General features: G+C 42.0%; 1 protein-coding gene and 1 long non-coding RNA gene across 16 annotated transcripts in view; one reads left to right on the top strand and one right to left on the bottom strand.

The window, feature by feature from the left end:
• Positions 1–4,448: 4,448 nt before the first annotated feature.
• The window catches only part of KAT6B (lysine acetyltransferase 6B), an 86,992-nt gene continuing 63,811 nt past the window's right edge, over positions 4,449–27,629 (bottom strand). For all 15 annotated transcript variants that reach the window (XM_083502303.1, XM_083502308.1, XM_083502299.1 and 12 more), the window contains 5 exons: positions 17,624–17,855; positions 16,349–16,508; positions 14,624–14,929; positions 12,818–13,118; positions 4,449–8,333 (listed from right to left, as the gene is read on the bottom strand). In XM_083502303.1, the coding sequence (XP_083358429.1) occupies positions 5,854–8,333; positions 12,818–13,118; positions 14,624–14,929; positions 16,349–16,508; positions 17,624–17,855 (3,479 nt within the window). In that variant the 3' untranslated portion in view covers positions 4,449–5,853. The remainder of the gene's footprint in view (positions 8,334–12,817; positions 13,119–14,623; positions 14,930–16,348; positions 16,509–17,623; positions 17,856–27,629) is intronic.
• The window catches only part of LOC310706742, a 50,333-nt gene continuing 47,130 nt past the window's right edge, over positions 24,427–27,629 (top strand). Inside the window, exon 1 of the long non-coding RNA XR_014526136.1 lies at positions 24,427–24,614. This is a non-coding gene — a long non-coding RNA (uncharacterized lncRNA). The remainder of the gene's footprint in view (positions 24,615–27,629) is intronic.

The following is a 27,629-nucleotide window of genomic DNA, read 5'->3' as shown; positions in this document are numbered from 1 at the left end:
TGTTTATGTCATTTACAGGTCTTTGGGTTCTCATATATCAGTTAATCAAAAAAGGACTAAACAGTGCTAAAGTGCTATTCACCTGTTAGCAGGCAGGGCAATTTGTTTCACTTCGTAGTACTAAGTGCTCTGTGAAGGGGGTCTCCCCACCCCAGCAAAGGTAGGGAAATGAGGGACCTTGGCAAGGAAAGCTCTATAACTCTTATCAGCATGAGAGCTGAAATACTAAAAGCTGTGATGAACACAGCCAGCACCTCCATCCATGATGTTCCACGCTTCCCAGTGACCTTTCATTCTGGGAAACAACTGCACTTTGGTGTAAGGTAAGCAAGTCCAGCCAATGATTAAGGACCAATCTGTGCCGTACAACGGTCTGATGCTTCTAGCAATGTGAACAACACAAGGTACTAGGGAGGCTCACGTCTAGGTCATGGGGTAGAGCGAATAAAATGGAATAATAATAATAATCCAAGTTTCTAGATCCCCCTTATTGAAATACCTTCTCTTAGTGACCAGGGTCCAAGAATGATGAAACGAGAATCTAAAACTTTTGCCAAGCATTAATACAGGCAACGTCTTTACATTTCAACATTAATGACACATACATTTCTTCCCCACCTATTTTCCCTATTAGCAAGAGCTCTTTGAACTTTACGCCTCAGTTTTCTCTAGCAATTTTGCTGCAACAAAAACTTTCACCTGCTCATTTTGCCTCTGACGGCTGATGCAACTTTGCAAAAGAGGCTGATTTCAAGTTATGATTCAGCAGAAACTTGCAAGGCATTCATCAACCAAAGGATCCTTTCATACATTAAAGTATATTTTTAAAGCTGTGAAGTGTAAATGCATCAAAAGCATGCACTTGGAAATATTATCTTACAGGTACCCTGATAGAGGAGCTATGATTGGCCATGTGGCAGGTAGACTTAAACATTGGGTTGCCTCTGTGTGATGTGATGCCACAGGAGTGTGAAATGGCAAGGGGGTTTCTGCAGTGGAATTTCCTGAACCCAAAGTCAGGCTGCAATACTCAAGCTGATGTTTGATTCCTGTGTTCAGAACTGCAAACCTTTACCAAAGAAATCTTGGTTGAAAGACGAGATAATTGCTAAGACCCTTTGAACAAATAAATACTGACCACAGTTTAGCAGACAGCTAGAAAAATGTCTCCTAAACGGTAGAGGAATTTTCCATTCATAATAGGGCTCAAGACAAAGTATCTGGTATTTTAAGTCCCCCCACCTTAAGAGAAAAAGGCATTTTTCTTTCAGCTGCAAAGAATGATTTCTATTCAACACTGTAAACTATGTTCCTGCTCAGCTCCCATTCATTTATAGAACTCATGCAAGAGTTTGCCACCAAAGTGTACCCAGAGCTTCAAATAACACACATCTGTTGTAGAAGCACAAGAGAATCCAAAATTGCAGTGTTTGTTTGTTTTTAAAAAAACAGCCTAATTTTGATTTATTAGGAATATGTTTCTTGGGCTCTGCTTACTGTGCAAGACAATGACAGACCACACTGACGCTTTGTCTGGGACTTGTAGCACTTCAACACAGAATATCAGGATCCAACACTCAAAATAGATATGCATGTTTTCCTGCTGCTGCATGAATTTGCTTGATGTGTACTGCTGAGCAATAGTATATATTTTCCCCACATCTAGCAGTCCCATCAGTCACAGCTGCTTCAAAAGGAAAATACTCCATTTTATATTTGCATTCGGAGACTGCAGGCATGCAAAAACACACTCTATGTAGGGCCATTCTGAAAGCAAAGAGTGTTTGTGTAAGGCTTCAACACAACAGGGGGAGAAGGGGGAATCCCTAACTTTACAACAAGCGACACCCACCAAAATAAGCTTTATTACATTTTGCAATAAGCATTTAAGCATATCAACAACCCATTCCACTGCCTGTGAGCTTTTCTCTTTAAAGTCAAAACAAAGTTGGAAAGTGTCAGAGCAAGTGCTATAAAAAAGAAATCTGTCTGATATTTTATTACAAATACAGTACATCTCTGCAAGAATTTGAAGTAGCATTTCCAATTAATTACATTTTCCCAACAGCAAAAATGTTAAACCCAACATGAGTGCCAACCTAACTACTCCCCTTCCCCCAGCCACAGCACTCATTTGGAATTTGGAAAAAATCAACAGTCCCTAACTTAAGAGCCGCCTATCAAAATGTGTATTGCCGTGAGCTATGGACCTGCAACTTCTTCCTGTTGCCACCATCAGTCTAACCCAGAACTTCCTTCTCTGGTGATTTTTATTTGTACACTCCCATTGATTTTCCCATTCTTTTATTCTCAAATTCCTAATTAGTCTTCTGGCTGCACCTAATTCTCAATTCCTAGGCGCTGCTATCTTGAGACAATTCTCTGGAAGCTGCATAAACCAGCTGTGGCCTACTTGCTTTGTGTATCCTGCAGTTACCACAACTAGGCACAGGTCCCACGAAACTGCTGAGCCACAGAGGAAAGGAACACAAAACCATTTCACTTACTTGACACGGCTGCCAGTTCTGTTGGGCTTTTCGAGTCATGTTTAAAATCTTTGTAAGCATCAATTCAATTTTTAACAATCAGGAAACACAACACCGCTCAAGGCTAGTGTGATGGCCTGGGAATTGGATTCAGAGGCTGAACCTGAGGAATCCCAGCCTGCACAGGAGTCCCCGCCTCCAGGACCGGCTGAGCCAGGGCAGGGGCTTGAACCTGAAGGGCCTTCACCTGTGCCGGATCCTCAGGAGCAGATACCAGCTGAATCTGCTCTGGCTCCAGAGGTGATGGAGGACCCATTGCCTGCAGGTGCTCCACTCTCAGCCCTGTCAGGGGAAGCTGAGGTTGCCTCTGGGTCCAGTAACCCTCCATCCTCTCCTGAGCTGCAGAGTTCTCGAAGGAGGAGTGCTTGCCTCCAGGCAAGGAGAGGCGAGTCACCTGTGGACTGGGGTTGCCCTATGCCTCAGGGCAGATAAAAGCCAGCCAGCCCAGTCCCAGGTTTCAGGAGCAACATTGTTGGTAACCTGTTCCTGCCGGCACCCTGTTCTGCTCTTCTGCCAGAGTTCCTGACCTCACCCGAATCCTTGCCTTGGACCCCGCTTCAGCCTTGACGGACAGCCTCCATACCACACCCACACCCTCGACCTCGGACTGGACTCGGACCACGCCGCATAGTTACTCCCCGGGACCAGCACAGCTAGCTTGCATTTCTGCCAAAGCATTGGCTACAAATGAAGTGAATAGGGCAAGTAAAAGGATGTCACATAGAGGAGGGAGAAAGGTTGTTTTCTGCTGCTCCAGAGAAGCGGACACGGAGCAATGGATCCAAACTACAAGAAAGAAGATTCCACCTAAACATTAGGAAGAACTTCCTGACAGTAAGAGCTGTTCGACAGTGGAATTTGCTGCCAAGGAGTGTGGTGGAGTCTCCTTCTTTGGAGGTCTTTAAGCAGAGGCTTGACAACCATATGTCAGGAGTGCTCTGATGGTGTTTCCTGCTTGGCAGGGGGTTGGACTCGATGGCCCTTGTGGTCTCTTCCAACTCTATGATTCTATGATTCTATGATGGTTGAAAGTGGTGTGGAGGTACCAACACCAGGGTTCAGAAGCAGAGAAGCAGAGGAGGAGGGCAGGCCTGGACTCCTTTATCAGCAGACATACTGTCAGGTCCACAGAGGAACGATACACTTCACCATTAGAAGGGCACACATAACCTTAACCTGTTGGGATTGCAGTCAATCCGGTGGACTCAAGTAACCATCCCTGTAAACCATCTGGGAAAAATTCATAGCTGTTATGGAGCAAACTATGATGATGGATGCACTGGGATCTTGACATGCGAGGCTAGTTCCCCATGGATCTGCAGATCAGACTTGGGCCTCCTAGGGTACCGTGTTCCAGACTCCTTACCGGACATGTCAGATACACTTAAGAAAGGTGCATTATTTTTTTAATCACTCTTTCCCTTGTAAGGCAATATGCCTGCAAAAGCAGATGAGTATTTCTAGCCGAATGAGGGAATGCATAAATGCAAAGATGAATGCACATTTCCCAACTGATCCAGGAGTGGAATATACAATTGAACGAAATGTACGCTTTTGGGGGGGGGGGGTAGAAAAGGGGAAGACTGAATCTTCCACTTCTCCTTCCCCTCCACTAAACACATGACCAGCACAACTGTTGACAAGCACTCAAGCTTTCTACTGCAGTCTATGATATTTAATAAAATATTTTGGTCAATTCAGATTTTAAAACTCTTCACTTTCCTTGCAGTGGGCAACATCAGGCATCAAGAGATATACCAACAAAGCAACAGAAGACTTCCGAAAACAAGGGTGCTTGCAGGATTCCCCTGTCTTGTGAGCCGCACCCTGCAACCAAGAAGAATTGCCAATGTGGCTCATTGGTCTCTATGCACGTCAGATAAGAGCACAAGAGGCTAAAAATGGCTCATCATAATTTATTTTATGTTAAAATGTACAGCTTGTCTTTGCTTTATTTAAGTGACTGGCTAAAAAGGTAACATAAATAGTGTCACTGGGTCTAGTTTTATACATGAATCAAGCCACTTTTTGGCCCTTACAGTCACTCTGTACAGGTACAAAGGCTACAAAAAAAGGAAGCCATATAAACAGACACAAATACCTTCTGGTGTTTTTTTTTTTATACATGCGCTCTTGAAGCTTCATTTGTTCTATTCACACGCTACTGCTCTATTTACTTTTCTTAAAAAATAACTCCAATATTTTATAAAGATAGAAAAATCTACAGATGGAATGAAAATGTAAAGTTAGAGGCATTTCCATAAAATAGCAACTTTACACCAAATTCACTTTTTTTTTTATCCTGCCAAGTATCTGGACATATATGAAAATGTTTCAAAAACTTGATAAACACTGATATGCTTTAATCAATAAGGTTTGTATTAAAAAAACAAAACAGTAAGCTGCCTTTTCCCCCTACTCCAGAGGGGATCTGCCACCAGAACAAAAACAGGGCTCACTTTTACATCAAATATTTACCAATCAAGGATGCAATCCACCAGGGCACTCTCTTCTGTGCCAGACTCATAGAAATTAACCATATTTGTGCAAGAGCACAGCTGACACGCGAGAATTTCCCAGTGGGTTGCACTTAAAATGTTTGACTCAATACTGGAATAACTTTCACAGCTTTTTTAAAACAAGATTTAAAAAATATAATTAACAAAAATATAATTTTTTAAACCCCTTAAACTGGGGTAACCTAATCAAGGAGGGGGGGGGAGAATCACAAATTAAGAAATGGCTTACTGTTAAGCACAACACTTGTACAGTACTACGAAACGCACTGTCATTAACAAAGACATTAGCGGCATGCGAAAGTGTCACCTTGAGGAACAAAATAGTCCATGAATGCAATGCAAAAAGGCATTTACATGGTGGAGGAGATGGGGAGGGGAAGGACAGAACAGGAGGAAAGCTCACAGTCCAGCACGACATCAGATATACTCCAAAACTATGATCCACATTTCAAATGGGAGCAGGCACATAAAACATGGCTGTGAACCATCAGCTTGTTTCGCGTGTTTGCAGTACAATGACGAAGTTCTTCATCATCACAGAACTTCAGTTACGGAAAAAAAAAAGAGCAAACAAAGCAAAATTACAAAACAAATAAAACGAGAACACATTTATATAAGGCCTTTCGCTGCATACAGTTTTTTTTATGGTGCCTACAAATGTTTTTGCATTCACACCAATTGCTGGTTTTGAAATCGTATTCTCCAAAAGGACATCTTTTTGTGCCGGTCAAATCCTAGCATGCCAGTTTGGTACACCAACTGTCTCCCCTCCCCGCTCCCCCCAGATCCTACCTACGCATGTAAGAGCTATTCAGAGACTGTTTAGACATGCCGCTGTTCATGTAACCATGATGTGCTGGCGGGGTATACATCATGTTGCTGTGGGGGTTAGTCTGCATTGACTGCTGGGCATATGGCTGGCTTCCCATCATTCCCATTTGCATCTGCATTGGGTACTGGGCTGTTTGATTCATATAACCGTGGTTTGCATGATAGGCTCCATTCATCATCGGCTGGGACATACTAAACCCATTCATAGCGTTAAGGGGGTTCATGTTCATGTTTACGGAACTGACATTGTAAGCCGGAGCTGGCATCAAGTTCACACTCATGTTCATGCCACGCTGCATGGTTAAGGTGCGTGCAGGCCCTTGCATGGTCACTGTCTGCGAGGATCGCCCATAAATCTGCGGCTGGTGAGCTGCTGCCGCTGCAGCCGACGGCAAAGCGGCCGACTTAGTCCTAACCGAAACATGGCCCTTGCCAGGCATTTGCGTTTGCAGTCTTTGGGCATGGGACAGGCCAATATTGGATGTGGCCATGTTGCGCTGCAAGAGGGGTGGCGGCAAATTCATGGGAGGCGGAGTGAGGTTAGGGGGCGGAGTCATCGTGGTCTGGACCTGGCCTCCCCCTGGAACTGGATGAGGAGACTGAGAAAGCTGAACGAGTCCTGTGCTACTGAGAGAAGTAGACAAAGAGGCACTATTTGCATAGGAAGTGACAGCAGCTGAGTGGCTGTAAGGCAACGAATGGTCCATAAGTGTGTTGGTTAACTGTTGCAATTTGGCAAGGCTGAAGGTGGCTGACGGTTGTGGGTAATGCCCTGCTGCAAACTCATTCTGGCCCATTCTTTCATACAAGCCAAGGTTGGCATTGCCAGTCTCTGCGATTTCATTTAACTGCATAGGTGGGCTGAAGTTAGCAGCCATGCTGCACTGCGGAAGCTGCTGGTTGCTGCTCGGGGGCCTTTCGACAACGCAGCCTTGAGGCGACTTCACATTGCAAGGAGGGGGAGAGTTGATGCTGGCGTTCTGCATCATGCTACAGCTTCCATTCACGTTAGACATCTGTTGGGTCACCGCACAACTACTCTGAGTCATGTTGCTAGACGTGAGGTTGCTGTATGAACAGCTGTTTTGCGAGTTGTTGTTCCCACAGATGCTGTTGCCCATTGTAGAGTCATAGCTGCTTGGGTTTTCATAGTTTTCGGTTGTGCTCTCAATGCTACCCAGGTCGCTAAATCCACTATCAACGACTTGCTGCGAATGGTCGGAAACAGAAGGAACGTCCATCATGGGACTGGTTTCCATGTTCTGCAAAGAGGGCACAGAGATCGCACTTTGATCGGGGCTGATTTGAGCATAACTGGTTTCTAATGGAGGCACATTTGGACTATTAACAGAACGAACTGACTGGCTGGGATGGGACTGGACGGATGAGACAGGGCTACTGTGATCAGACTGCTGGCAGTCATCCAGTGTGGTCATCTGTGGGCTTTGGTCAGTATTGGCGTAAGTCTGCAGGCTTCGACATGCCTCTTGAGTCTCTACACAATCCTGGAATGCATCTTCCTGTTCTGTTGCTTCCTGCGTTAGAGACTTCACTGCCTCCACTGTCTCAGAGTCTATCTCCATGGTTTCAGCATTTGTGTCCTTGAATGCAGAATTCAGTTCATTACGGTCAGTTTGGTTTTTATTTTCTGTATTTTCATTACCTGACTCAGGCACAGGCTCTGGAATAGCAGGAAGCTCTTTGTGCTCGCTGTCACATTCGGCTGCAAGGTCAACGCCACAGTCCATTAAGTCTTCCTGGGTTGATTTACCACTCTGTTCACTTGGGTCTAAAAAAGGCTCCTCATTCCCAAGCACATCTTTGAGAGCTTCTGCTGGTACTTCCTCCTGAGTTTCCACTTCCGTTGGACCCATGTGACTCTCATCCTCATCATCAGCATCATGATCCTCATTGCGAGATTGCTCCTCCTCCTCCTCTTCTTCGTCCTCCTCCTCCTGCTCTTCTAAATGCTCAGGCTCATCTTTATCGATTTCCGTTTCCTCTTGCAGGTCTTTATCTTGATTATCCACACTTTCCATTTCTTCTACTATGTTGTTTTCTTCTACTTCTGCTAAATCGTTTTCTGCTTGTTCTGTCTTGGGTAGCTCCAGATACTCAGATACCGCATCTCTCACTTCGTCCTCTTGTGGAAGAATGGTTTCAGTGTTCTTAACCTCCTCTGTAACAGCAGACGCCTTGCATGCGTTGTTTTCAGCTATCTCTTTCAATTCCTCTCCCAAGGCCTGATAGTCAGGCTCCATAGGAGTCTCAGGTGGAGTGTACAAATTAAGTTTAAAACCTGGTTTTCTCTCTTTGTTTTGTCTCCATTTGGATGGACATTGCTTCACGCCTTTAGGCCATCCTTGTTTACACAGCACAGGTTCAGGATTGTCTTTATCATCATCTTCCAGGACGGCTACATCCTCTTCTGCATTAGCTGTGGGATAAGGAGAAATGGGGATGGGGGGAGAGAGAGGAGAGAATAAGTTTATCACGTTATTCTTAATTGCTTTACAAAACCCTAGTCAAAGAAAATATATACAGTGGTACCTCGGGTTACATACGCTTCAGGTTACAGACTCCGCTAACCCAGAAATATTACCTCGGGTTAAGAACTTTGCTTCAGGATGAGAACAGAAATCGTGCAGCAGCGGCGCAGCAGCAGCAGGAGGCCCCATTAGCTAAAGTGGTCTTCAGGTTAAGAACAGTGTCAGGTTAAGAACAGACCTCCAGAACAAATTAAGTTCTTAACCTGAGGTACCACTGTCCTACTAATCATCTTATTCTAACCATCTCTGACAGCAACATGTTTGCATACCACCCACTTTTGGTTATTATTTAAAAGAAAAGCAGGGCACGAATATTACTATTAGGTAAAAAAAAAAAAAGGTAAACCTTTAGCTTTATTACTATTAACTAAACATGGAACTGTATGTTGCTTTTATTGATGCATGCACAAACAGGGATGGCTATGGAACATTTATCCCATCCTAGACTTTTGCACTACAGTCAGTTGATGTGAAGGGCATATAATTCATTTGCTACTTGTACAAATGCACATTTTATCCACCTCCATCCAATTTTGTTTTTGTTGGTTTTAGAAATTTTACACTGAAACAGATGAAATTTTTAAAAAGGAAAGCTACAATGGAAGAGAGGTTCAGTTTACAAAAACAGAAGATGTATTTTTTAATGTATGCTTAGTGGTCTCATTTATGCAAAGTCACATTTGTTATCCTGTATAGTGATCAAATCCAGCCAAATAATTTTATATTGCGAGGAAGATCACATGAAGATTGCTTTGTGCTGTTTCTTACAGATGTAATAAACTAGGAGTATTTTATTTGGTAAGTTTCTGTTTTTCATCACTGAATGCACATTCTTAAGACATTCAAAACACGAGTATCATTTATACTTGTGATTGGTCAGATGTATTTCTGACCTACATATCTGACCAACCAACTCCTTTGAAGCTTATGAAGTACATGTCTGCCCTAATCCTAGTCAAGTTTGAATATTCCTAAACTGCAAGGATAATGAACACCCTCCTTGACATTTGTCTTAAGAAAGCATAGTCAGAAATGAAAACATGAGAAGCAGACCTGAATTGCCATGTTCAAATATAGTGAAAAACTGCTGTAAAATATCTCCAAGCAGGTAGGTCAATGTATGTATGTATGTATGTATGTATGTATGTATGTATGCATGCATGTCACGCCAGCTCAGCAGAGGAGGAAGAGAGCAGATCTGACTGTGGCACTGGTGGCCAGCTCCTTCTCCTCCTTTCACAAGGGGGAAGGAGGGGGAAGCAACATCCTGCTGGTGGCAGCGGAGGAGCCGCTGGCCATTGAAGCCGCGTGGCCACCACATTCAGCTCTGCCCCAGCTCCTCCTAACGTCAGGACATTGTGCCATGCACGACATTGTCCCCCCAATCACCCACACAAGCTGGCACCTCTTTGTGACATATAAGCCGCACTTTAACTTTTCATGATCGGAATTTGGGGGTAAAGTGCGGGTTATATTCGGGCCAACACGGTAGTTAAGGGGGGTTCGCCACACTCAGCTGAAGTGCTTTCTAAATGCCAGCAAATTGTAACAAGCATGCAATACAGAACAAACCTCAGCCTCTTATCAGATCCAACATTCAGAGGACAAACTAAACTAGGCATTAAACTGTACAACACCTCAGCTTAAACCTTTCACTTTAATCAATGCTAACAGTAGACATATTCGCATGAACTTTACAAACACAAGGAAGGAGAATGGATCATTTTGCAAAAATTCACAAAGCTGTCTGGTTTTAGGGGGAAAAACAAGTGTTTGTTTCTTAGAAACATCTTTTTTTTTAAAGATACATCTAAATCACTTGACATTTTAGCATCCAAAGCCAAGAAATATTATTCAGCTGAAGTTGAACTATGAGCTTTGAACAGGAACCCTTCAACAAATTTGAGTGCAGAAACCTAGGGCTATAGAACTAAATATTGGCACATCCATCACCAAGTCATGGAACCCAAAGGTTTCTTCATGTGTGACATTTTTCTTTTTTAAATACAATTTCCCTATGGGGAAAATAATGAACAGCACTGCATTATTAAGTGAGGTGTGGAAGTTTGTTTTGCCATGAGTACAGAGATCAGGCATCAGAGCACGGGATGCCTGCTCGTCATACATGCCCTTGCTTGTTTCTACGCATAGTTTATCTCAATGGAGAAAAACATCCAATATGTTGTAGCCCTAGTAAGTTGGAGCAGCCTTCTCTGACTTGGCACCCTCCAGTTGTTCTGGGTGGAAGCTCCCATTGGCCCCAGCCAGCTGTAAACTTAAGCTGCTGGGAGGTATCAGGCATTTGTGCTTATAATGTACAGTGAACAAAACTTTGCCACATTGTAAAAATGCTCTTTATTTTGATTACCTAAACACTGCAATTGAGAGGCAGCACCCCAACATTCGGTACTGCAGTTCAACAAGTATTTCTTGAGCAGTTTCCCAATGCCTGTTAAGCAGTTCCTGCTAGCATATATATATTCTTTATATAACATTGTCTTATTGTTTCCCATCTGGAGTATTTAATCGAGCTAATTTGGAGCATAATGCAATTCTTTTACCAGTAATTACATTGCCTTCTCTAAATATTCTGTCTCAAAACATATGTGCTGCTGGAAAAGTCCACAACATATGCATGTAAGAACAGAATCTTTGGGAACTTGTTCTTGTTATATGTTGTTTTTTTGAGGATTAGTATTCCATCTATGTATTGTCAATAGCATTCTGCCTCATATATGCTAAAATAGACTTCAAGAAAAAGGACAGCTCTCAAATCGTAGCTGAAGGCAGAGAGGATAAGGCTGTGGCTTGAAGTAGTAGTAATGTTTTGCTATGGGTAGCCTCTCCCCACAAACTACAGACCGCGTGCTGAAATGGGCTCCTGAAAGGAGAGGCTCATATCCATGATGATCTGCTGGGAACTGAAAAGCTTAATCTATGGCAAGATGATGCTACCTGATTCACCAATCAAGGCATTCACATGTGCAGAGAGAGACAAGCATGTAGAATAAAAGTGAGCCTCTGAATGTTGCTGGACTCCAACTCCCATCAGCCCCAGCCAGTATGGCCTGTAGTCAGGGACGATGGGAGTCCAGTAGACCTGAAGGGACACAGGTTCCTCACTCCAGTTGTAGAAGCACATGAGGTCCTCCCTGGTGGGACTACAGGAGCTACTGTAAAGGTCTGGAGTGGGATAAGGGCCCAGGGAACGCACTCTATTACACAACCATTGAACTTAACAATATCCTAGGGACATCTATGCATTGAGAGATCTCTGTGCCTGCTTTGCAACCTGCATGATCTTTGGCTGCCTGTACTTGGGGAAGGAGCAGCTTCTCTAGGTGACTCCAACTGCCTATGACTACAAGGAACTACAGGGAAGACACTCTACTGGCTAGGAAACTGCAGTACCAGAGGGTCAAGTCATCTGAGCACACTCCAGAGACCCTAGAATCAAGAGGAAGAATCAAGTTACCGACTTGTGGGGGTCCTTTACAGGAAGTCCTTCAGAATGGCTGCATCACATTCCTCCGACTCAACGTAGCCCTCTGTTGATGTTTCTGGCCCATTCAATTCTATGTGAGCCAATTTGCATGCTTGCTGCATCCCGATTACCCAGTCCTTTTACCTGATTCAGAGCAAGCTGCTGGCATGTGGCTGCTTCTCTCTGTGCTAGCTTTGTAGCTTCTGCTCCCCTAAACATTGGTCTCCCTCCTTCCCTGCCAACTAACAGGTCTGGGGAAAGTAAGGGAACGGGCCAAAGGAAGGCCAAAAAGAAAGCAGAAGAAAGCAGCCCACTCCACTGTTGTGCATTGGGAGCAAAAGCACAAGAGACAAGCCCTCCTAGTGAACACTGGGATAACTGGAAGATGATATAAATTATGGTCGGCCAGCCCTACCCAGTGGAGGAGAGAATATTCCAACCTCTCATCCACTGAAGGAAAACTGTTTTATTCTACAGTGGCAGGACCAAGCATTCTTCAATTTGAAAGAAATTTCAAAGGCGTTGGTTACAGAATATGAAAAGGAACCTTACAGATTAAAATGGCTAAATTGCAGTTTAAGGAAAGGGGAGAAAGAAAATTTAAGAAGCTATTCAGCCTTTCAATAAAAGCAAGACACAGGACTAAGTGTCACTTGTCAAAAGGGCTTCGCAGTTTAAATAAGAAGCTGCAAAGTATATGTTAACAAATGGTACCAAAGCTATCGCAAGTCTGATTTCTTTGAACTGATGTGAAAACAGCCTGTGAAAGACAACTGGAAGACTCAATCCTATGCATGTTTATTCAGAAGCAAGTCCCGCTGAATTCATTGGGGTTTGCTTCCAGGTCTATGTATACAGAACTGCAGACAAAATCTATTTTGTACTCACCTCTGCATGGAGTATCATTTTGGTAACAGTGATTGTCTTTCTCCTGCTCCTCCTCTTCCAGCTCATTTTCTTCCTTCTCCTCGGACTGACACTGGAACGCTTCTGGAATCCCAGGTTTAGATTCATCGTCTTCCCCATCCATCTCACAAGTGGGCTCCAGCTGTGTCACGGGCTGCTCTTCTTCCAAGTTATCAAAGGGCTCATCCAAAACTTCTGTGGTTTCAGAAATTGTCTCCGTTGTAACACTGCTATTAATCTTTCTGCGTTTACGACCCCTTTTCTTTTTCAAGATGAAAGGTCTCTAAAAATAATGTTAGAAATGTGAAAGTTGGGCAAAGAACCAACATCCTTTCTGCTAAACCAAACAAGTTTTGTGATGTATACTCACGGCAGTCCAGCCTACATGACAATTCAAATGTCACTGGCTCTGTTCCAGCTAACTCTTCTACATACATTCCTCTTTACAACATTTAAATCTCAATCTCTGTTATTCACTCAAAAACAGCTCTAATGTGCTTTGGGAGCTGCTGTGAAATGCTAACATCTCCACCAAACACTTTACTGAATAAGAACACCAATACCAGTATATACCACAGTGAAGAACAATGTGGACTAAGGCAACACCACCTACTGGTGCCAAAACAGTACCAGTTGCCTCAATGTGTATTTCTAATCTATTTAACTCTAGCTGCACATACAATTTAGATTACACAGAAATGTAACCAGAATATTCACAGTGAAGTTTCTCTAAATACTGTAAATACTGAAAGCCAACTAAAGCTATGCTAAAGACAGTTATTTTGCTATTTCGAAGTTTACAGTTTAGTGGATATTGAATTAATTTAGGATTATAAACTGTTACTGTGTGAGAGAAAGAGACCAAAGGGTAGTTATCTTTGTGTTAATGCCCAATGCAAAAGGTGTGACTATGCACGTCAATGTTTTAGCTAGCAAGAAAAAGAGGGAACATGGCCAAGACTAGAAGGTACTTCTTCAGACAGGGCTAATTTAGGACTGGGGTGAGACACATAAGACACATCCTAATGCTAATACCTAACCTCCTATTTTTGTGTTCCTGAATTCTACTATGCCATAGAATAGCATACTGAACCTTCAAAAAAACAAATATATGGTATTTGAATGGCAATAATTACAATTAACACTACAGGCAACCAGCAGAGGGCAATATTTTTATACAGCTCTTGATTTTATTGGTAAAAGTCTAAATGGAATGAAAATTATTAAGACAACATATAGGAAAGGAAGGCATGTAAGACAGAAAGGGAAATGTAAATGCTTCCACCCCCAAAATCAGATCTGAAAGACCTCAGGTGGAGTTCAATGCTACACTATTATGATTGCTTAATTAGTGCAAGTACGTCCGCTTGTCAGATGGAACAATCTCCTCTCCGCCAGCCCTCGTAAGTGGATTTAGGGGGTGCTCAGGCTGCATGCAGGAGGGAAGCCCCATTGTGCTAGCAGGACTCCTTGAACTGGCCCCTCTAGTAGAGAAAGGAATTTAGGGCTAATCTGGAGAAATTAATCAGCTCGGCTTCTGTGAAATGGGTATTCAGAATCAGATTACAGAATAAAAATGTTGGATCAAAAGAATGGTCAGACTACATTTCTGTTTTATTCTCAACTCAAGCTGTTGGGCATGCTTTGTCTTCTGTGAAATAGATTATTGCAAAGAGATTTAGTTACTTATTTAAAACATATGCCGTCCATGCCGTGCAAAGTCCTGTTAAGTGTCTTTGGACTGTCATTGTAACAGTGGAGTCTACCCCAATTTAAAAAACAACTGACCTTTCTCTTCACAGCAAGCATCTGAGGCTTTGCCAGCCTTGGAGGAGAATTTTGACGATGCCCATCCACATCCTCCTCTTCTTCCTCCTCCTCTTCTTCCTCCTCCTCCTCCTCTTCCTCCCCACTGCTTTCTTTTGGCAGATCAGTGGTCTGCCCTCGCTCTGCTAATACTGTTATATTCTCTGGAGGTCGCAGATACTTGTTTTTAGATTGCACTTTTGCAGGCAATTGCCTATTAGCTCTCGTGGAGAACAGCTCTTGCTCTTCCTTTTCCCAGCAGCTTGCTTGTTCCATCAGTCGCTCAGCCTGAGGGGCAGAGAGGTTAAAATAATGGGTCACCGAAACAGTGCTTAGCTGTTATTCTTTTAGTTCAGCTTTTAAAAAAAAGTTACAATAAGTCAATGCTGATTAGTGCTGAAAGCTACCCAAGCAACAGCATCTAGGCCAATTCATCCTAGTGGTTTTTCTAAAACTGGATAATAAATCCCAAAAGGCTGCGTTTCATGGGATATTTAGCACTATTAATGAAGCAACAAATTGATTTTAGTTCTTCTAGCACTACATTACAAGCCCTCTGACATGGATCACTTTGAACAACTTCATAAACACAAAATAATTGATTGACACAATAAGCCTTTGAGCACTGTACCCAACTGGCTCCAGTCCATGAATGTAACAACACTTTAGAAGGGGGTAGGGGGCAGAATAAAAACTATTCCATATTGATCTTTCAGGTTTTTCAGGCTTTATACCTGCACTCCAAATTCCAAGGTTTACAACTTCTCTCTCAAGCATTTTTTCCAAACAAATAGATAGTATTGGAGTCCACTAGCTTATACTATTTTACTTCTTGAAATGTGCTATTTTTATATCTCAGCACCATTTGTGAAACAAGGAACAGAATATTGTTTAATTTTGATTATTCCCCTTCCTTTGCTGCTCATATCATGTGTCAGAGCCATTCCCCTTCACACCAGATAGTATAGTAATGAAAATTCAACACACTTTCTCTCTGTCCTATTGGCTATAATTCTGGGATATACCTTGGCCACTTCATGCCTTGACTACTGCAGCCTCCCTCCTTCTGGCCCTTGCTTATCGCATTCCAAACAGCTCACCGTTATCCACAACTCTGCTGATAAAATCTTTCGCCACTCTCTTATCCTCATCCTTCTCTTCCTGGCCCTTACTTTTCTACTCTCTTAAAACAAAACTAGCCTGCCAATTCTTTGTCATGCTCTTTCTTGCCTAGAACTCTTTCTTAGAAGATTCACAATGCTAATTCTACATGGTATCGTTCCTCTATCACTCTTTACTCAAGACCCACCTCAAAACTCCCTCCCTCCATGAGGTCTTTGGCTTAACCCTTAAGGCCTCCTCCCCAATTGAAATAAAGCCCCATAATGTGCAATGACATTTGCTCGTATTCCTCTCCACAGGTTCATTTCCACTGTCTCGGTCTCACTTCCTCACCGTTGTCTAAATTTAGATCTTAAGCTCCTTGGAGTAAAAGCTTTGTCAGTTCCTTATGCTACTATGTAGCACTATCTAGATCAATGGAGCTATATAAATAAACCCAAGAGCATGCTGTGCCATTGCCCAGCTTGCCGTATGAGCAGCTAGGACATCTCCAATCACTTAATATGCTACCCCTGTTGTCTTACGACATATCCACTTAAATGTTTAGGATGTACATTAGAAGACTTAGTGTGTGTCCCCTATTACCTCTTTTTCAGCTTCTCTCTCTTCCTCTGAAACTGCTGCATTAGGAACCAAAAGAGGAGTCCACCTCAAGCTTTCTGGATCTACTTCATTCATGCGTGGGTTGGTTTTCAGTTTCTCCATGTGGTTTGAAATCAGTTTCTCCCTTCTAATTACTATAAATCTACAATTTAAACACATCAGATATGAAGAAATATAAAAATGTACACAAAGCAGATGGAAGCATATGTTTAGTTATAACAAGTTTCGATTTGGGAGCTTGCTTATTAATTAAATGCAGATCCACCTTTCCATGGGAGTGTGCTCAAGGCAGCTTATGGAAAAGAAGCCATTTATGCCAGTCTATTACTCCCATTAACAAAACAGCCTGAAGCCTACAGACAATTAAGATAGCCACAGAATCAAGCATCATAGCATAACTATGCTAGGAAGCCAGAATAGGTCAAAACAGGTTCAACAGGTTACCTAGTAGAAACAAGCTTGAGGTTTGGTGAAACAGCAACAGTCAAATGAGAAGATGGGGGGTGGGAGGATGGATGAATTGGCAAGATCAGTTCATTCTTTAGATATCCACACTGAAAATGGTGGTGCGGAAGGAATGAAAGAAGGAAGGAAGGAAGGACGGACAGATGCTTGTTGAACTTTCCAGTAAATCTTTTTTCTTTCTCTAGAAAACAAGTCTCTCCTTGGGAATGAGGGGCATATGTGTGCGTGCTGGGAGATAGGGAAACAACTCGTGGGTGTCCTACTCTGTTCTGGATTGAAAGACTCTTCTCTCAAAGGTGCTTTCCAATGAAGAAGGTCTACCTTGTAAGGGGGCATGTCCAGATTGGTGCCTGACATATATACTCCTGGGAGGTAAAGACTCTTTCCCAGAAGACGGTGGCAAGTGCTACCCTCTCACTACGTGGGATCGTTATAGGGCATAGATTCCCAAGAAAGAACAGGTTGTGGAAATATATTCCAGCAGTCACCTGACTGCACTGACACTTTTTCGTTTTTGAAAGCCACAATGGCTGAAGGAAACACTATGCTTATGAACAGCCTTTATCTTGCCGAGACTGTACTCTCTGTCTATGCAGTTCCAATGAAGGAGCCTCTCTGAATTCAGAATGCCCTCCACGGGCACAATTGTGACTGTAAACCCTCATCATACGGGCTTCTCATATGCAAAAGGGAGATCAAAAGCTAGCAAAATGTATAAAACGGAAGCAGGCAACATGGTTGGCAAATGCAATTCAGAAGGTAGCTACTCAAGCAACAATAATGTTTACTGACTTTTCTTCTTTTCTGTCTATCATGCTGTGGTGCTGCAGGGTGGTGGCAATGTCATGGGGACACATTCCTGTTGCTCGGCTCATGCCCTTGATGCTGATCTGTTTCTCATGATGGCAATAGAGATATTCCAAGACGACACTTTTCCAATAGGCTAAGTAGGAGACACGACCCAGATCAGAGAGTGGCTTTTCAGGAGATCCTGCTTGTCCCTCTCTTCTAGAAAGTAAGTAACCTAGCAGAAGAGGTGGAGGCAAAAATCACAAATATGTCACCAATGCAATCAGCCACAAGTGTTTAGAACCCATCCTTTAAAAAAATAGTCATTCAAAGCAACAGTAAAATGAGTATTCCACAGCAAACAGCAACATCAAAGACCATTGGAGAATATTTTTCTCAAGTTTCTCATACCAAAGTACAGTGGAACCTCGGTTTTCGAACATAATCCATTCTGCAAGACTGTTTGGCTTCCGAAACATTCGAAAACTGAGGATCAATGGGCTGGCTGCAAAGTCAATGGGGGGAAAAAATGAAAAACGCGCCTCGAAAGCTCTTTGATTTCCGAGGCACATTCAAAACCGTAAGCAATTACTTCCGGGTTTTTGACGTTCGGGTTCCGAATTGTTCAGCTTCTGAGATGCTCAAAAGCCGAGGTTCCACTGTACTGATGAGCGAACTCTTCTTGGCTTGCCTCAAAACTCATTTTTTTCCTCAAGCTTTTTTAAAAAAGCTTATTTAAGAAATGGATGAAGCTCACACATACCCCTTCCTCTGCTACTCCCCATACACGTTTCTCAAGCAAAACAGAAGAACACAACCTCTTCACTTTGAGAAAAGGAGGAGTAACTGGTCACTGGGACAACTCGCCGAAGATTACACATTGGTCTATTTCTAAATGAACGCTATTGCTTTCAAGCATGCTCAGAAATATTGTTTCCTGCCAGGGAGCATGGGATTTGGTCAGTGGCAGTAAGCTTCTGAATACGAGTTGATGGAATCTGCAGGAAGGGTGAATTCTCTCGCACTCAGCTTCTGCTTGTAAGTTTCCTACAGGTATCTGGTTGGCCACTGTGAGAACAGGGCTGTGGACTAGATGGGTCATTTGTCTAATCCAGTAGGATCGTCTTAGATTCTCTTCCATCCAAATTGAATTGGGAAAGCAGAGGAAACTACAAATCCCACACTCCCTTCCAAAACATGCCTAGGAAGCCCACATCACCAAGAGGCACTCATCTCTCTTTTCAGAGCTAAGTTTTTCCTTGGAAAGGAACAGTTGAACTGGTAGAGAAGGCTGGCTAGCAGTAGAGTGGAACCTCACTTCAAGCCAGATTAAAATTCAATGGGACCAAAATAAAAATGGGATGAGACTTTCTGAATTGGAGGAATTTGTATTTTGAACTCTCCCAACTGGAAATTAGCATAATCATTACACAAAATAGATACATAGGAGGATGTCCTGAACATTCACATCTGAATTTTTATTTTTGACCAGATGGAAAAATAATTTTAGGGAGGGAATTCAACACACACAAAAAAACCTTTTTGGTTTAATTCAAGCAGGGCGTCAACAGGGAATCCAAGATAATCCTATTGATCTCTCTGTCCTACATGCTCTTTCTAATGAAATGTAACAAGCAACTCAGCGGTGTTAAAATGTATCCATAGCTACAGCTATAAAAAAACTGTTTGTTTGTTTACAAAAACATACCTTTACCATCATTTAGTTTCTAAAATCCAAATAAATGATTTATCAAAACAAGGAAGCAGTAATCACAAGTATTTCTCTGAATGTTAATGTCAATATACCTGTTAAAATCTTCAGAATATGAAGAAGCTTAAGTATAAAAACAGAGCAAAGATAATGACATACACACAACACTAATAGTATTTTTATAATATGAACTCTGCTGTTAGCACTAACACCAGGCAAGTATTTTTTTCTGTGCAACCATGTTGGAGTATCCAATGAAAGAGCTAATAAATAATTACAGCTTCCTAGTATTTTAAAGTCTTCATCATGGTGTAGATTAAATCTCTGTACAATTTAGGCATCAAGGTTCTCTTCCCTGTCAACTTCTAATATTGTCACTTGACTTTTTGAACTAGGAACTCTTTCTGTATGTACAACAAACAACAATTCAAGTATATGTGCAAGGTAAAGCTCAGTTTGTGGACCCATATAGACAGACCCCTTCTCCTGACAAACGGATTTTGTTTCTATTTATCAAACAAATCTGATGTTTGAACAAGAAGTGTGACATCTCTCAGAATGCTGGCTTGTTACACTCAACATTTACATAGCACTTCACATGAATTATTGTGCTGTAATTCTTATAAGCCTGCAAGATAAATCAGCATTATTTCCCCCATATGACAGATGTTGGAATGAGGCTGAGACAGTGGGTTGACTAGGGCAACCAAGTGAGACTCAAATCAGAGATTCCCAAATCAGAGATTCCCTCCATCACTTTAGCCACCAAGCTACACTAACTTGCAGCAATATGAAAATATCTACTACTGGAGATCCAGCATCATACAGACAACTGATGTGTTCTATATATTTATGGGCTCAAGTTCCTGACTTTTAGAGATACAACAAAAATTCAAAGAGCTAATACTTTCAAGACCTATTATAGTTTTCTAACATGAGCAACAGCTTGCTAACAGGAGCGTTTATTAAAAATGGCACTCCGAATGGCAAACTGTTCAAGCTGTTTTCTGGGGAGTCCTGGGGTTCCTTGGAACTTTTGGGGTTCTTCAAAGAAACATTATTTTCAGTAAGAAAGCAGGATATGCCCTGCTCCCAATCTTCCCTTCTAGTGCACAGCTTCAGGAAAGCTGAGAGAGTTTGAGGGCTTGGCCAGTGCCCTACATTATCTGCATGAACTAAAACATGTCTCATAATCCTCTGCAATGTACAAGGGGTGTGTTGCAGAAAAGTCAATGTAGAAATTGTTCCCTGAAGGTGTAAAGTTTGAACTTTACTGCTTAAAGGATATATAACCCGCTTCAAAATAACTCTGAAATTCTGTAGACTATAAACTGCTACCCAAATTTGCACTCTGGCCTGTAGCATTCTTTTGGACAAAATTCACCACCTTCCTACCTTGGACCTATAAAGGAAGGTAGGAGTAATCTTTCCGAAGCTCACAGTACAACAAAGTACCACAACACTTTGTGACTTTCTGCTCTTACAGAGGAAGGCAGCTTCTTCTCTGTCACTTGCGACTTCACAAATGTCAACCTAAGTACGCGGAAAGCAACAACACATTAACTACAAGGCTCAATTTACTTACAGCATACATTAGTTAATTGGTTGTGTGATTTAAGTTACATCCATTAAGTTAAACTTACCAAAAAGATTCCAAATAATTGATCTAAGTTGCAGGTAAATAAAAAACATTGATCTTGGTTGCTCGTGTATTTATCCTGAAGTATCTGAAATAAGTACAACATGTCCCTGTTAAATAGATCACTCCAATGCTGTAATATCCATCTTGTCTAAGCAGTGGATATCCTTAATCCTATAGGATTCCTTGAGAATCTATAGCCTAATTGGAGAATAGCCAAGCCGGCTGTGTTTTAATGAGCACAGTATTATGTCTGCAGCAGACAACTGTTAGATACAATTGCTTGTTACAAGACAAAATGAAGCTGGTGCCTTCTCTTCAAAGGAATATATGGCATTAGACCAAGACTGCCAGGTCTATGTATTTTTAAAGTCTGTAATCAAGCTGTTAGCCAGAGGAACAAACATTCAGCAATCTAGCCCGATCACCTATCTTAATTAGAAAGCTCAATCCAGATCACCATGGAATTCCTAGTTTTGTCATACTAATCTAGCATATGTAAAGGAATTTCATCAAACCAATAGATCAATTAAGCTCTATACTATCAAAGCTGACAGACTGGGGTGGAGAAGGGAGCTGTGGATCTCAATTTCAGCCCTCCGAGATCTCAGACAAAGGCTTCAACCTGTTCTGTCATCCAGAATGCTTCAATAGTGCAAGAATAAGATCTAGGGCTTCCATGCTCACAAAGCATGCAGTGAACTCCATACCCTCCCATATACTGCATTTCATTTCATTCATCATGTGGATTAGTCAATTAGAAAAGAAGCACTATGGCTAGAATGGAACAAAATTGAAGAAAACTCATTAATGCAACTATTGTGGACAGCTCAATTTACTATCATTAACTTTTTAATCTGCGATAAAATCCTTCTGGAATCTACATAAGCAGATAAACAATGCAGACTTTCTGCAAAATACTAACTTAAAAATGGTATATAACATCCAGTTTATTCAAAACTAGCTAGATATACCCTGCCCTGGCCCATTTCTATTCCCAAGGCTAAAACTCTCAAAATATTTGCATGCAGCTGTTAAAATTTCCCACATTTCACCAAAAAAAAAATCAAGTCTCTGGGGGAAATTGCTATCAGCCCCCATCAGCAGAAGCCCTGGACAAAGACATCTGTTTGCACAATGGATCTTCCACATGTCCACCCTCCAAAAAAATGGTTCGGGGGGGGGGGGGGGAGAACCCCTCAGAATAACACAGGGATTGGAAAGAGAGGGGGAATCATTCTCTCTGGCAAGCTGCAATGTTTGTGGGCCATTAGCACCCATTCAATGGGAAAAGCCTCACTTTATCCAGCATCTGACACATAAACACAACATAACTCTTGATTTCAGTAAGAAACTATTTCCCAGGATCAACCACTAAGATCCTCTTTTATGTTTCCTGTCTTGGAGTAGGGGCAAAAGAGTGGTAGAAGCACAGATAGGCATGTAGGGAAAATGGCTGCATATTTTTAACCATAAAACACAAAAAGAGTAGGCCGGTCATTACCTTAAGATTTATAATTGGTAGCAGACAACAGCAATTCCAAAAGCATGGCTTCTTTCTTCTCACGCGACAGTCCAACCAGCATAGATAGAAACCTTTGTTGGTTCTGTAACTGCCGACTATCCGGATGAACCAATTAGCCATGTATCTTTAAGAATGACATTCACAGCCCAGTTGGTTCATCAAGGCAATTGTACACTATTCACAAATAGCAGCCACCCATGACTGAAAAGTGATTGGCTGCCCTAATGAACCAACTGGATTCAATGTTGTCTTTAAAAAGCAACAAGTTCTTTAAGACCTACATGACAAGGGGCGCCACTGGATCTAAATGTGTTTTGACAACTGCAAAGTTTTATATAAAAACCGAAAAAGTTATTTAGAAGGGGTGTATATGAATGTTCAATGTTCATATTGGTGTTTGCAGTACTTTACATGAAATTGAGACACCTATACATCAAGAATAAGAAAGTATGTCTCCTATTACATTAGGACAACATTTATGGTATCATACACTTTGTAATAAAACAACACATACAACACTCAAGTACAGATCCATGGAAGTGATTTTATTTCTGTGATTTAATGAGCTAAGCCATAGTCTGAACCTGGGCAAATGGTTACAGCTCGTGTTTTGTCTGGAAAGAGCTAAAGAGGATCAAACAAATAGAGTGGTGTATTGGTTCTGAATGAAACTTTCATGTTCTTGAGCTTTATTTATATCTATAAACTGCCAACTCCTAAGAAAAGTATTGTGGTGGAGTTACCAAGGACAATAAAATCATAAAATACAGCACCAAATGACTAACAATGAACTGAATCAATTCTCTAAAAATGCTTGATGAAAGCAAATATGTTTTTAACAGATGACAAAAGATCAGAGTTGCTGTTGCTCATCTAATCTCAATAGGAATAAGCGTTGGTGGTATAGTGGTGAGCATAACTGCCTTCCAAGCAGTTGACCCGGGTTCGATTCCCGGCCAACGCACCAAGAAATGTAGCCATTTCAGGCTTTGCCCTCGGGTTGGAAGAGCACTGCGCCCGGGTCAGGGAAATGGGAGTCAAACAGACACTCAAGGGATAATTTCAGAGAAAAAGCTTTATTTCTAACATCCAGGCTGGTAGAAGGAGCAAGCATGATAACTCACAAGCTTAGCACAAGTTCACAGCCATTTTGCACAGAGCATATATTCCCCTCCAGTTCCCTCCCCCTTTTCCCCCACCTCAGGAGCCCTGCCCCATGATGAGTTTCCTGAGCATGAACAGAAAGCTCCTGTCTTTGGGAGTCTTGGCACCCTTCCCAGGAAAGGGGGATGAGAAGCCAAGGGGATTGAGGAGCCTTGCGTTTCAGCGTGTCCAAGATGTGTTGCAACCGAATAAGAGTCAGTTCCCAGGCCTGAGTATTCTTGGCATTGATAGTCTATTCATTAGCCTTTTTGAAGCTCTCTCATACTGATAAAAGTAACACTTTGCCTATGCAGCAGCATCTTGTGAGAAAGCAGAGAAAAGCAGAAGCTGTGGATTTTTTAGAAGAGAGAAAAGGGAAATTTGGTTTTGAGGCCTGGTTGGGGGGTGGGGGTGACTTCACAGACAGGATTTGGGTATCCTGTCCCTTCAAGCGGTCCAAAATACTGCTGAAAGACTTGACTCAAGCAAAACCTAAACGAACATGTGGCTCCCACGGGATGGTCAAGAGGGCTTCTTTAGATGCCCACAGTGGTCTGGTATAAGGGACAAGGCAGTCGCTGAGTGAGTCCTGAAAGACCTCCTGTGGCGTTCGTACGGAGCCCCGGTCGTCTCACGGACTATTGACCCATACACCACTAATCTGCTGCCACCAACCAGGTCCTCCCCGGTAAACCACTTAGTCTCAATCAGGTTAACAAAGAGTAGTTTATTGCAAACACAAATAAACTTGAACTGCATTCAAAATGTCGTTACTTTTTACCTTCTTAGTCTTATTTTAATTCTGTCCCTAACTCTTCTACGTACCCTCACACAAGAACAAACTGCACTAACTGTCTCTCTAGTTCCATCTGTCTGCCAACTGCTTTCCCAACTGCCTTTCCCAACCAACCAACCAACCAACCAACCAAGCCAAACCAACCAACCCAAATCTCCGGCTAAGCCCTTTTATGAACAGGTAGGCTCCGCCTCTGGCTTGTCTATTGGTCTACCTGTCAACCCTTTCTCTCCCCCTGTACAGACATTTTCAAACGAATGGGCAAACGCCACACCTCCTTTGCAGGCCTTTCCCAATCCAGCCTGGGATGGTGGGCCCTTGACTGACTCCAGCAACAAACACTGAGGCAGCTCAACAGAATCTTGGGTTGGGGAATAGTTTGGGTTTTGTCGCTGTATTTTTTTTTAAAAAAAAACTGGTATCTTTATTTTTAGATCTTGTTATGATTTGGCTGTGTACTTTTTTATGGGTTTTGTTTATTATTTGTGACAATTTTTGTTTTATTTGTAACTATGTAATTTTGTCCATATTGTAAGCTGTCTTGAGCCTGGTTTTAACTACAGGGAGGCGGTATGCAAATAAAATGATGTATGTGGAGGCAGCCTGTTCTTCGTACACTATTCATGCACTTCATACACAGGGTTTCATACACAGGGCTTCATAATTGCATGGTTTTTGAAACCTTTATGGGCCTTTATCTTATCATACCATAAATATGCATGCCAACCAAATACATTATCAAATCCCTCTAAATCTAAGACATCAACATTGTCTAGTTGAATCCATTCCTTAATCCAGCAGAAAGCTGCTGCTTCAAAGTATATCTTCAGGCCTGGCAGGGAAAATCCCCCTCTTTTTTTGAATCTGTAAGTAATTTATATTTAATTCTGGGTTTTTCCCCCTGCCAGATAAATTTAGACAATGCTTTCTGCCATTCTTTAAAACACTTAACATTATCAATAACTGGTAAGGCTTGAAATAAAAACAACATCTTTGGCAATACATTCATCTTAACCACCGATATTCGGCCCATTAATGACAATTTTAAATTTGACCAAATCTCCAAATCTCTCTTAATTTATTTCCATAATTTCTCATAAATATCTTTATATAAATTCTAATTTTTCACCGATAAATTCACCCCCAGGTACTTCACCTTTTTTTACAAAAACTAGGCCAGTCTTTTCTTGAAGGATATTTCTCTCCTCAATATCTAATCCCCCCCCCCATTACTTTGGTTTTGCTCTTGTTTAACTTAAATCCTGCTACTTGTCCGAACTCTTGAATCAGCTCCAGTGCTTTTACTGCACTGGAGTCTGGATCTTGTAATGTTAGCACTAAATTGTCCCCAAAGGCTTTTAACTTATATTGTTTAGATCCTACTGTTATACCTTTAACTTCTTCTTCCTCCTTCCTTAGCATACTTAGCAAAACCTCCAGTACCGTTATAAAAAGCAGAGGGGAAAGTGGGCACCCTTGCCTGGTTCCTTTTTCAATTCTAATTTCTTCTGAAACCACATTATTAACTATAATTTTTGCCTTTTGTTCAAAATAGATCACATTAATACCATTTATAAAGTCTTGTCCAACCCCAATACTTTCTGAATTCTTTTTCATGAAACTCCAGGACACATTATCGAAGGCCTTCTCTGTATCAATGAACATTAACATCGCTTTACAGTTTTTTTAACTTCCAATCTTTCCAACACATCAATTATATTCCTAATATTATCTTTCATATGCCTTCCAGGCAGGAATCCTGCCTGGTCCTTATGGATGTAATCTGTTAATACCTTCTTCAACCTGTTGGCCAAAATATTAGCAAAAATTTTGTAATCCACATTAAGTAATGAGATTGGTCTATAGTTTTTTTACACTTGATCTATCTTGATCTTGCTTTGGTATCAGAGTTATGAAAGCTTCCTTCCAGGTTTCAGGCAGCACCAGTGTAATATGCTGATGGGGAGTTGTTCAAGCCAAAGGTTGCGTTGCAGCATTCACCACCTATGTAGAGTTCATTGTGTTAGTTCATTCTAAAGGTTAACAAGGCCTGCACCACTGTGGCAAGCTATTCTTGTACAGGAACTGCTGTTGCTGGTGTACCAGCCCAAACAAGGAGAAAACACTCCTGGCCACTGTGGACAATCTAGGAGTACTCCCAAGCTACATACCTGCTCCTTCAGGGACAGTGCAACCCCATCAAGGACAGACAACTGGCCTATTTCCTGAACTTGGGAAGAACCGCTCATCCACAGGGCTTCCATCTTGCCTGGATTCAGCTTCAGTTTAATGGCCCTCATCCAGCCCATCACTGACTCCAGACACTGATCCAGGAGCGCCCGGCCTCACCTGATTCGGATGTTAGAGAAATAGAGCTGAGTCATCGGCATACTAGCGACACCTTGCTCCAAATCTCCTAATGACGGCTCCCAAGTAGATGTTAAAAAGCATCACAGAAGATAGCACTCTTATGTGCTCCCATAGTGAAAATGCCAGGTGAGCAACGCCGGTCACCCAATGCTACTCTCTGTAAACAGGCCTGTAGGCAGAAAGGCAACCACTGAAGTACTGTGTCCATGCCACAGAGCTGATCCAGGAACATACCATGGCTGATGGCATCAAAAACTGCTGAGAGATTAAATAAGAGCAACAAGGTCATACACCCCCTTGTCCCTCCCCCGATAAAAGGTAATCCAAGACTGATTTGTTTCTGAAACTAGACCTGTAAGCAGCCTGAAATGGATCAAGATAGTGATCTGACTAGTCACAGGTGGGAGTTCTGATCCAGCAAATCACTCCACATGTTCCCATCTGTTCTGATACAGAGCACGCCCCATCACTAAGACAGACCTGAAGCAATTATGACCTAAGCACAAAACTGATGACACTGGTTGGGGACACTCAAACTCCCCAATCAAGTTGGAGACTCTATTGTTACAGGTGAAATCCTACTGTATCAACTTCACCAGTGGCTATATTTGACAAACTAGAGGCTGCGTCTAAATTTGAAACACATGAGCAATGCTTGCCCCCTGTACAAATACGCCGTTAATTACCAATCTCTCAACAGGATATCTGCATCCCTCTTTCATTAGTGCTTCTGCTGTTGGAACATTAAAAAATTAGTGATAAAGTGGGTGGTGGGAAGGTGGGGAAGGGTTTTTAGCAGCCAGCTGTATTCTATTAGGTAACAAA

Source organism: Podarcis liolepis, assembly GCF_965112155.1.
Source record: "Podarcis liolepis genome assembly, chromosome: 5".
In the NCBI taxonomy this organism is placed as follows: domain Eukaryota; kingdom Metazoa; phylum Chordata; class Lepidosauria; order Squamata; family Lacertidae; genus Podarcis; species Podarcis liolepis.
This window is presented reverse-complemented; position numbering and strand designations above follow the sequence as displayed.